The sequence below is a fragment of the Anneissia japonica genome, unplaced genomic scaffold (assembly GCF_011630105.1).
Source record: "Anneissia japonica isolate Jap-2015-1 unplaced genomic scaffold, ASM1163010v1 scaffold3040_len1308831_cov196, whole genome shotgun sequence".
In the NCBI taxonomy this organism is placed as follows: Eukaryota; Metazoa; Echinodermata; class Crinoidea; order Comatulida; family Comatulidae; genus Anneissia; species Anneissia japonica.
The window spans coordinates 583875-595700 of NW_022718257.1; the positions used below are offsets into that span (position 1 = coordinate 583875).

At 33.5% G+C, this 11826-nt stretch overlaps 1 protein-coding gene across 2 annotated transcripts; it reads left to right on the forward strand.

Annotated features, from left to right (window-relative positions):
• The first annotated feature begins 4054 nt into the window (after positions 1–4054).
• Positions 4055–11540, forward strand: LOC117110480 (glucosidase 2 subunit beta-like). 2 transcript variants are annotated; one of them, XR_004445700.1, is made up of 6 exons: positions 4055–4467; positions 5818–5936; positions 6764–6912; positions 7941–8180; positions 8803–10693; positions 10725–11540. XR_004445700.1 is itself a non-coding variant. In XM_033253199.1 (5 exons), the coding sequence occupies exons 1-5, from the start codon at positions 4127–4129 to the stop codon at positions 8899–8901; spliced, it is 948 nt and encodes a 315-aa protein (XP_033109090.1). In that variant the 5' UTR covers positions 4055–4126; the 3' UTR covers positions 8902–11540. The 2 variants fall into 2 exon arrangements, 1 of the variants encoding a protein (XP_033109090.1); XM_033253199.1 differs by having other exon boundaries at positions 8803–11540.
• Positions 11541–11826: the final 286 nt, after the last annotated feature.

Genomic DNA, 11826 nt, shown 5'->3' on the forward strand with positions numbered 1-11826 from the left:
AAAAAGTGGCCAACAAGCCAAGCGGAGTTTTCTCGACTTTTGAGCTAGGTGTCTAATGACTTTGTTCTTCAAAATTCAAGGTTTTCCCCCTCATGAAAACGGTAAGGTAAACTTTCTCACTATGGTAAATAGGCCTGTTATGTGTGCTGTCTCTTATACACATCTAGTATTCAAACTTGATATAGTCAAACACAATGATAAAGTAGTTTATATCTTAATTATTTTAATATATTTTTTGTTCTTTTTTTTGGCGATTTTATAATAAATAGAGTAGTACAAAAAAGTAGTTAAATACATTATTTTACTGGTATTTGGAAATACAACTGTAAGCTCTAACAAAAACCTTCTCTATTATTGCTATTATAAATGATATTATTATTATTATTATTATTATTATTATTATTATTATTATTATTATTATTATTATTTATTTATTATTATTACTACTACTACTACTATCATCACGGAGATGTAAAAAATAAAAAAGATGCTTACATCTCCCTGCTAACATTATTGTTTAGTAATTTTGTTTTTATTTATATTTCATTATTACATTATTATTATTATGTTATAATTGTTCTTATGATTCTTAACATGATCATATCGGTTATTACCGTCAACATCATTAATTTTGTTCCAGGAACTAATGTTACTAATTAAAAATATTATTATTATTATTAATATTATTATCATTATTATTATCATCATAATAATAATAATAAACTGTCGACACCGTGATGAACGCTGAGAGAGTGCATGCTAGACGAAGAACAAAGGCTCCTCAAGATAATAGGAAATAATATACTAGACTCCAAATCCAGGCGTCAGAAGGTTTATAAAGTGAAACATGAGTGACCGTCCAGTTTGGTATACTTTATATACCTGATATAGGCTAGTCATCATATATAAAGTCAAGCAGGTGAGATATGTTCTCCGTCCAGAATACTGTACTTTATGATGTGTTCATTTCTTAATATACATTTATGAACAGTCTCTAGGCCCTAGCTAGGCCTAGGCGAATAATTAAATATACTATAAAATTAGCCTAGTAGGCCTAGCCCCCTAGTGAAAAAATCCTAGCTAGGCTAGGCTAGCCTCTCTAGGCTAAGCATAGAAGAAGGCCTAGGCCTAGGCCACTTACTTACTTATTTGGGTGTGGGTATAATTGAATAGGCTATTCAGCCTCTTGAGACCCACAGTCATTTATGCCATACTGCCCAATATGGTCTCAGCATCCTTGTTCAACCAGTGTTGGTCCAGTCGCTTTTTTTAAATATAGGCCTAGTTACTGATGTTGCTTCAACAATGTTAGACGGAAGATTGTTCCAATACTTACTGATCCTGTAGCTGAAGAATTCTTTCTGATTTCTAGACCTTTGTTCATAGACGGCTTATACACCTTTTATTTTTGGCCACGAGTAATACTAGCAGGGTTGATGAAAAAAAAGTGGAGCTGTCAATATTCTCTTATTTGTAATAATTCTGAATGCTTCAATAAGGTCACCTCTTAATCTTCTAACTGCTAATGGATACAGATTCAGTTTCATTAGTCTTGTTTCATATGGATCTGATTTCATACTTTTCACTAACTTGGTAGCTCGTCTCTGTACTTTCTCTAATTTTTGAATATCTTTTTTCAAATAAGGGCACCAAGCTACTAGCTAGTATGAATATAGTACTGCTGGTAGTAGATGTAAGTAGGGTAGGCAACTGCATGGCCTAGAGCTAGGCCCAGGCTTAACCTTAGGCCGAGGTAGCCTAGTAGTAAGTAGGCAAGTCAATAATTAGAGTTACGGTAAATAATGATTGGAAAGCTTGTCAGTTGGGTTGATTGAAGCTGTGGATTACAAACAATTAATCAATTTAAATCAATGCTTGAGAAACGCTAACTGACTGACTGGCCAAATCAGCCGGCCAGAAGTTTAAACTGTGGAGAGAGACTCAGGCAGGGGTGAATATTAATAAGCATTAATGCTTTAGCTTCAAGATCAAGTACATCTCTGCACAGACTGTATGAACCCCCTACTACAAGGTAAATAAGTCTAAGGAAGACTAGGTAGGTCTACCCTAACCATTCAATCAAAAACTGTATTTACATAGTTGCCAGCTTAAAAAAAATGTGAGGAAACTTGCTTTACTACATAATGCACCACTGACTGAGGCCAGGGGGACCAAGTAGGGACCCTGGAACTTGGAAGCTCGTGCAAATTGGGCATTTTCACTACTTATTTGATTGATTTTGGACACTAAATTAAATGTTTATAAACTTAATTAAACCAAGGATGCACATACTTATGCGCATTTCACCATTAAAGTGTGTTAGTTTATGTTAATTCCCTCCGTCCCTACTGCATGAATGAATTGTGCTTTTTACCTGACAGTTGCTTAGTATAAAATTAAAACACTTTTTGACTCACTGGTGTTTTTGGTTTCAAGGTTAGGATGGATGATAGTGAACCTTCTATTCTATGTACTGTAGGCCTACCATGTGGATACAAACGAACTAACTGTGCCCGGTGGAGTACTGGGTATTGAAAATGCATACAAATGGCAGTGGCTGTAAAAGGGTGTATAAAGGGTATTTTTATTTTATTTTATTGTTATTATTTTATTGTTATTTGCTTTTTCTCAGTTGGCCTATATTATTTCTCTGTAAAGTGCATAGGGGCAATGTGCAATATGCGCTATATAAATATAACATTATTATTATTATTATTATATAATTTTTTACACACCCAATAAGTGCACTGGGCTCTTTTGTCCTATCTGTACTCTTTACTTAATACTACAGACGAATAGGCAAATGGCAAATGATTTTTTTTTTATTGCATATTACTGTATACGTTACCATTCACAATCATTATAAGGCCATGTAAAAAATGTTGGTTAGCATCCTTTTTTTTCAATAGTTCAACCAGCCAATATGGTAACTAGAATCCACATAGTTAGCAACAATCACTATTTTGGGCCCTTGTAACCATGCACGATAGAGTGAGACATCGCGTTTTGAGTAGACATACTGTAGGGCATGGCTCCTTGTTCTCACTTGTTATAAAAGCATACTTTATGATTTAAACACCCAAATTCTTTACCACATCTGACAGCATTCACTGTGAGGTGATTTTTGTAAGGTCCAACTTGCTACTGCCTGCAAGTATGTGGACAAATGCACAACGATCTTCCTCCTGTAGCGGATAATTTTTAAATAGACCATTACAAAAACTGTTCATTGAGATGAATACAGACATAAAAATTTTGCGCTGGGCTAAATATAAATTGTCTGTGAGACTCGCTGTCAATCCATTAAGTTGGCAACTATATGTTTGATATATTTTAAAGGAACTAGGTCCTACTCAACAACTAACCAACTCCCTGCAATGGCTAATGAGAATGTTAAGTTATATTTATTGGTTATAAAGTAGTCACATTCCTAAAGTTCCAGTAATTTAGACTGAGCCAACAATCCGCATTCGTTTCTTTATTATTAATATTACCATATCCTCTTCTCTTTCTGAATTCCAGTAGTATACGACTTGCATCGCAAAATCCTTTTTTAAGGGTTTATTATGTTTGTCCTCTCCAAACGTACCACTATTGTATTACACATAAAACCCGCTGGCAGTTGTCGCCAGACACATACTCTTGCCCTTGGTGATTCAGGAAGAGCCTGGAAATAATGATATAAAAATAAATACCCTATATTTGTTTGTGTTTCATGATAGTTTATTGGGAATGATTTTCATTATAGTGGTGCCCTTTATGTCTTTGCATATGGTAAAGAACAAAGAAAAAGGCCTGGCAGTTAACATGTTAAAATATCTTGAATGGATGACCTATAATCTAAATTGTCTCTCAGGATCTAAATTATCAATATCATGAAAGATCTTGTATGCTTGTACGATACCACACAAAAATTTAGGCCTATAAAAAAATCTGTCCGCGCATTAAAAAAATAAGGGTCTATTTCCACGTACATATTGCAGTAAATTAGGTCTTGATGTATTCCCTGTGCAAATATGATTTTTGAATTTATGAATTCTATTTTTATTTACAGAGACAATTGTAAATATGAGTACAGTACTGTACAGTCAATGGACAAGTTAGCAGCTGTAGGTGTGGGGGAGAAATGATGAAAGTTTTACGAGGTGGCCGCACTCTTCGATGGCTTATGATGCTTCTGGGATTAGCAATTTTTTACATCCTCTTCCAAGGTTTGATATTACGCATTCTTAGCAAGGACTCAAAGAGACGGCTGAAACTATTGGAGGAGCAGGCTGCGTTGGAATTTGCTGTGCCCAGAGGTGTTCGCGTGGAAGATAAAGAAGTCTATCGTCCTAAGTCAGTACGTGGCTTTCGTTGCCTTGATGGCTCTAAGTACATACCGTGGAAAAACATCAATGATGATTATTGTGATTGTACAACTGATGGTTCTGATGAACCGGGCACATCAGCATGTGAGAAGGGAAGGTACAGTAAAATAATCACTCATTTAACACATTGCTAAACACATCTGATGAACAGGGCTCATCAGCATGTCTGAAGGGAAGGTATAGTAATCACTCATTTAACACATCGTTCTGAAGTGGGTTTTTTTTTTTTATATGTGTTGCTCAGAAAAAGTAAAACCTATGACAAGTCCAGTCAAAGGAAAATTATTAGAAAGAGAGGGAGTACAGTAGAGTGATTGATATTGCGTTTGAAAAGATGAATATTATAGAAGTAGGGAAAATATGTGATGGAAGTTCATTCCAAAGAACAGAACTACTGGGATGAATGAGTTGGAATGACGAAGTACAGAAAGTGGGTGTAGAAACGAAGTATCTGTCAACATGTACAAAAGCTTGTGTTGGCCTAGAAGGGACGTGGGGAGAGGGGGGACAATAGAACAAATATTTAAAGAACAGTAACCAAAAAGTATAACAAATACTGAAGAACAGCGTTATTCGAAAGACTGTAAGAAACAGAAAAGTGAAGCGTCATTGATAAGGCTTATGGCTTTGGCTTGGATTTTGTCCAGACGACATAAAACAGAAGAAGGAGCTCCTCTCAAGATTATGGAACAGTATTTTAGTTGGGGGCCGCATATAAATCTATGTTCTATTCAAATCAATATTAAAGCATTGCACAGTGGTAATATTTATCTAGGAGGTCGGTGGAGCCATCAGTCTTCTAAGCGATGCATACTTGAAATGTTCAATTAATCTATATCGATCAAGCAGTCAGTATATTCTTTATTTCCACTTTTCGAAATTTATACTATATAGTAAAAGTTTAGTATTATTGTAAGCTTGTGTAGTGCAATACTCTCCATGCACTTTACATTTTTTAATATATGGCAAAAAGAACACTTTTGATGATTCTATTTAATAGAATTTTATTTTCAAATAAAAACAGTCAGCTCACTCAGTCTACCATTGATGGTCAAAGAGTCGGAGTTAAACTGTGCAAGCGTAGCACAGAGGCATTGTTGAGTATGTTTTGAGATCTTTAAGAAATTAAAATTTATAGCTATTTAAAGATGTATTGTCCCTTGCTAATGTCAAAAAATTATAAAAAATAATTTTGAAATAAACTTGTGATATTGCTATCATTTTTCGCTGTAAACTGATGGGTAGACATTTTTTAAATACACTAATTTCCATGTTCAAGTTGATAACTTTTATGTTACTTTAAAATGGGCAAGTTAATTTAAAAAAAATATTTTTATGATTTTTTTTGGTATTTAGCATGGGACAATACATCTTTAAGCATAAAGGTTGCCTTATTATTTTATTTTTATTGTACTTAATTATAAATTAAAATTTTTTTTCTTGTCAGGTTTTTCTGCATAGGAAATGGAGAATATATTGTAGCGAGCAGAGTGAATGATGGGATATGCGATTGTTGTGATGGTACTGATGAATGGGATAGGCCGTTCAGCCTTAACAAGGTCAAAGGTTAGTATCAGGCATGATATATTTAAATCAGTCTATCCCAGGTGTTTTTGTTTCCATATAATTCCATATGCAATATATGGTTGTCTTTTATTTTTTCATTTCTTACATTGGTACTGCATAGAATCACATGGTGTGTTCTTGTACAAGAATAATAATTCAATATTTTATTAAAAAACAGCAATTTACAGTAAAACATACAGATGTTTGTTTACTTTCTCATTCAGAGCAGTTGTTGCAGTGGTTGAGTGTCCTGCAATATGTTGTTGTCCTTTTTTATTTTTTCATATTTTTCATTGGTACTACATACTGTAGAATCACATAATGTGTTCTTGTACGAGAATAACAATTCAATATTTTGTTAACAAACAGCAACTTACAGTAAAACATATATAAAACATATACATGTTTGTTTACTTTGTAATTCAGAGCAGTTGTTGCATTGGTTGAGTGTCAGTCTCTCAATCTTGAGGCTTGAACTTTTGGTGTAAATTTTTTGCTTGTGTCGTTGGGCAAGGCACTTTACATACGTTTGTCTCTCCAACGAGGGGTATAAATGGGTACCTGGTAGGATGGCTTGGCATTGAATGGTTTAGTCTGTATCAGCATTAAATTGCAAGCACAACTAGGAATACTCCTTGAGGAGTCTTAAATGTTACCACATGTGTTTGTTTGATTATGAATCCAATGACCTGGGGCAATAATAATAATAACAACATGGTTAGTGCCCAGCATCCCTTGGCAAAATGTGCGGTATAAATCCCTATTATTATTATGGTTAATAATGATACTGTATTTTAAATATACATTACTTTTTTTTTTCAAAAAAGGAAATCCTGTTGTTGAAGGTTTAGAAATTTCACCCTGTAGGAATTTTTGTAAAGACTTGATTGATCACAAGTATGTGAATGCTCAACAGAGACTTGGTCTGCGACTCAAGAGGAAATACATTCTGGCTGGGAAAGAACACACAAATGGCGTATGTTTATACTTTAATTTGAATGCATGAATAACAACTTTTTTTTCCCTATATTTATAGAGCGACTCTCTAATACTTTAATATAAACGGATAAGAATAACAACTTTTTTGTTGACTGTATTTATAGAGTGACTCTCCTTCCAGATTATCTGATATGCAGGGGACATCTTAAGTAAATGAAAATGAAATAATAATAAGTAATATGTTTTATGAAGGAAGTCCCATGATGGGGCTTAGGAAGTGGAGATGTTGTTTTACTCGTGAGATAAAATTATGTGCTGTCATAGGGTTTGCAGCTAGGAGTCTGACCCTGGGATATTTTAGGATTTCTTCCTAAAGATTTTATTTTGAGTTGAATAGTCGAGCAGTAAAGCAAGTGTGTTGCTACCTATCATAGCCTTAATATCATTGGCTTATGTTTTAATATCTCTCCTCCCAATGTGGATTTCAGTTGCTGGACTCAAGTCTTCTGAGATAAGAATTCTAAACCATAGGACAGTGTACACAGTTGGCTCCTGGTTAACTTCAAAGAACCCAGTACTGTACATCCTCTGAAAAGAGTATTAAAGGGTACCCAGATATTACTGTACAAGGTCCCCTGCGATATCTTGAAAATTTTTATGTGGATTTGCTTTCACACTACACAAACCTGGTTATAGCATGTTAATAATTGTTAATATTTGAATAATAGTGACAGTGTGAAAAAGGTATTTATATGTTAAATAGAGCATCAGTTCATCCTTTAAACTTGGGATGGGCATTGTAAGATATAAAAAAAAAATATTGTATTGAATATTTTATTTAATTTTTTTTTTTGACAGTTAAATTTTTTATAACTGGCTACAGTAGTACAATTCTTAAATGAAATATTATAGCAGATTAATTAACACTTCTCAGTGTTGTAAATAATTAATTTTATTATTAATTTGTCTGCTATAGTTATATATTTTATTATGTGTAACTTTTTGAGCTGATATTTATCTCTATTATTGTAGCTATTAACAAAGGTATTTAATTGCCTATTACAGATTTATGGAAAAGAAGGAGAATTCTACAAGTTGAGTAAAGAATGCTTCCAGTATAGTACTGCTAAGAGCAAGTATGTGGTGTGCCCATACAGATATGTGAGGGAGGATAATGGACAGTTCTTTTATAACATGGGTCGTAGGACCGTATTCGAGGGAAAGAAGAAAGATGGAACTAATGTCATTATGATGGTGAATGGTGATTCCCGGCATTGTCCTGGAGAAATACAAAGGAAGACGCAAGTAAGAAAGTCATGTATATTTTAAAGCATTTCATATTTTCTTCCGGTACACCAAACAGATAGTTCTGAAAAGAACTGCTGTTGTTGGTTGAGAATATCTTGATGTTTCGATTGAGCTTCAATTATCTTCATTATTCTCGAACTTCTCCCAACATTGATGTCAGTGGTTCAAAACTCTCACTGTGCAAGTCATTTATGTCCTTGAGCAAGGCAGTTTATCTACGTTTGTCTCTCTTCCCATTCCCAGGAGTATAAATGGGTACCTGGTAATATATTGTGGCATGAAATGTACTAGTTTCTTCGGCCGAGTACACACACACGACTAGGTATACTCCTTAGGAGCAGAGAAGATTGAACTTTATGCTTGTCTGCCGTTGTATATTATCCAGTGACTCAGCGCTTTTGATAATTGATTTGGAATTAAATCTAAAAATCTTATCGGAATCAATAATTGACGAGGTCTCCAAAGAGGATTCACATCCATAGTGTAAAGTAGAAGTGAAAAGTAAATTGATGACATGATTGACATTAGGCGTTCTATCCACTTCTAACAAATGTCCAAAAGAAGTTCAATAGAAGAAATATGTACTATATATGTAAAGACCTCTTTTTTTCCTTCATAGGTAGAATATATATGCGGACTCAATGATCATGTAATCAATATTCATGAGGAAAGACCATGTATTTACACCTTACGATTCAGTACTCCTGCTGGCTGTTAGAGACTCCCAACAATGGTGCGAGGAATATGTGAACAAGCATGTTTTTACATGATTCAGTACTACATCATCAATGGACCAAGTGAGGAATATTTCATGAAGAACAAGAACTTTGACCTGTATTGGGAAGGAAGACCTTTCCTTTTTACCACCAGAGTCAAAGTTCATATTACTGTACTGTAACAACCAGTTAAATGCGCCCAGCACAATATTACTTCTTTTCGTATCGTGCCAGTTTATCTTATGTACTTTATGCTGTGCACATTTTTGGTCAGTGTGATTGCATCTCTCTCTATCCAAATACTGTATAGCATGAACGCTGAATATGGATTATTGTATAAAGAATTTAGCACCAAGGGCTTGACATGAATCTGATAACTGACAACATTCCCAAGTGGAACTGTATAAGCAGTCACAGAAGAAATTCACTGTATGTGATGTCACTGTAAAGTGATGTCATATACATTATGTACCAACGTTTAGATATAGTGACATACTCATTTTAAAAATCATAGTGACATACTCATTTTAAAAATCATAGTGACATACTCATTTAAAAAATCATAGTGACATACTCATTTTAAAAATCTTGCTACCTTGAGTAGCACAAAGTTTTTCTATTTTTGGATCTAAAATTCTATTAATAATGTGCATTTCCATTCAAACATACAAAGTACCCATGTATATGCTTAAGTGGAAAGGCGCAACCTTGATAAAGAAAACAAGGAAGTGGTCAGATTAAAATCCTTTGGATTGCAAGCCCATAGATAACATGGTCGTCCTATATCCCCCACGGGCGTAGGCTGGGTGATGAGAGGGGCGCAACCCCCATAATGGCAAATTAGTTTTACTAAGTGGGTTAGAATACTAAATGTGACCATTATGTTTTCATTGGAATAGGGATTTAGTTTTACATTCTCAATTTTCATACCCACCCCCACAGGTGGTTTTGCTTTTGTTGAGAATATACAAGTAATAGCAGCTGGTGGTTTGGTGCCATTGAAAATGAAACCACTTTAAACAAATGTTTCTGTATTGTTAAACACTTTTTTTTATATATATATAATATTTTAAGTGTGGTCATGTGTGAATCTGTATCAATTTTTATACAGGTCTCCCTATAATTAATGATCCCTCTAATTAACAATCCCTCCAATTATAGATAGACCACTTTTCTTTGGTTCCAAATTAACAAAGGTCTTTTATATTTATTATTCTAATTAGTCACCAAAGCTGCTAAAGATCATGGAACCACGGTCCCAAAAGTGGTCTTTAATTGGTGGGAGACCTGTATACAATTGTAATAAGAATTTGGATTTGCTTAATTAACAGTCTTAGCCTTATTGCCAATAAATTTCTGTTTCTTGCCACTTCCTCTGAAAAAGATAAACTAATACCGGAGATGAGCGACCACAATTATATCATTATGATGATTGTAAGTTAGTCACATCATTTTAAGCACAAAATCAACGTTATGCTAGTGTGGTAATTGACATTGGAAAATAATTTAGTACATTAAGCTGTAAATCAAAGTTCATGAAAATATGCATTTTGGGTATGTGTTTAATTTGCTGTAAGCGATGTGGTTTTTACTGGGCCAGTTGAGTAAAGAAATTAGGGCCTACTATTTTAGGAACAGCAATTACAGTACACCTGTACGAATTACATGCAGACAGTTGGTGAGTGTGGAGTTCATTACCTGTACTCTACTGGGAAGCTTTTTTATTCTGTCTTTTGTATACATAGTGTGAAATTCAAACATATTATTGCCTTTAAAAAAAAAATCTATATTAAGGTGTTGATAATAGTGCCTTACATTTTTAAAGAATTCATAAGATTTATTATGTGGTTTGTAAATATCATATTGATATATTTTTAATATTTTTTGTAAAGTGATGTTGAACATATTGATTTGATCTATAGTATATATGATAAACAATGTTGACTCTTTATGATTTATTATTATTAGTACATGTTCGATCAGGGCTGAAATTGTGTGATTGTATTTATCAATTAAGGTTGGTTAATTTAAAAAAATTTTTGCCATTATTTGAAATAAGGATTCTCATTTAATCTTTAATTACTGAGATAGTAGATTCCGTGCCTGCTACCCTACACATTTACATTTGGACACGTTACCTTTTCAGTTTATGTTGTTTTTAATGTTAAACATTGCGCCCATTTTAGACTCATCACATTGTCTTCCAATTTTGTAGATTTCCTAATGGCTTTGACGATCCATATATTTGTTTTTTTTCACCATAGATCTAATGAATATTTTTAGTTTAATATATTTTTTAATTTTATAATTAACATTATATGGACATTTTTTGTATGCATTTTTTTGGCTACATAAGATTAAAAATAGATTTAGTTCAGCCTACCAGTGAATTTGGAGCTTGTTTTAAGTCCAAGTTGCCATAGAATACTTGTATTTAAAACATAAAGGAAATGTGGACCGTTCACAATGTATTGATCAAATCAACTATTGTACATTTTTTCAGCAAATACCATTATTTTGAACTATCATGGTGCTTTAAATTACTTTGTATTCGTTAAAATTAGATTTAGTACATACTAACGTTTGTAAAAATATTTTGTGATATAATTATTGGAAATAAAAATCTATGGCAGTACAGTAATGATGGTGTTCTCAATTTGTTTTAAATTTGACGTGGTCCAAGATAGAACCCCAAAAAATACTGTAGTTTCCTTCAAGAGCCCATTTCTACTATTTCGTAGAGTAGAAGGTTGGATCTGGTGGATTTAGGGCATTTTTTTTTGTTTACCATAATTGTTAAGAATTATAGATTCTAAACCAAATTTGCTCATTTAAAGCCTAATGTATATTCTTCAAGTGTTTGAAATCATGTTTATTTTACTTGTTTTGCACTGGAGGTGTGTTCAATTCTCACCCGAAAATCATGC

What these genes read in the sequence shown, in the direction of transcription:
- LOC117110480 (XM_033253199.1), top strand. Translation starts at nt 4,127, where the DNA reads ATGATGAAAGTTTTACGAGGTGGCCGCACTCTTCGATGGCTTATGATG. An exon ending in TCAGCATGTGAGAAGGGAAG is followed by an intron (nt 4,468 to 5,817) that starts GTACAGTAAAAT and finishes TTTTCTTGTCAG; the next exon opens with GTTTTTCTGCATAGGAAATG. An exon ending in AAATACAAAGGAAGACGCAA is followed by an intron (nt 8,181 to 8,802) that starts GTAAGAAAGTCA and finishes TTTCCTTCATAG; the next exon opens with GTAGAATATATATGCGGACT.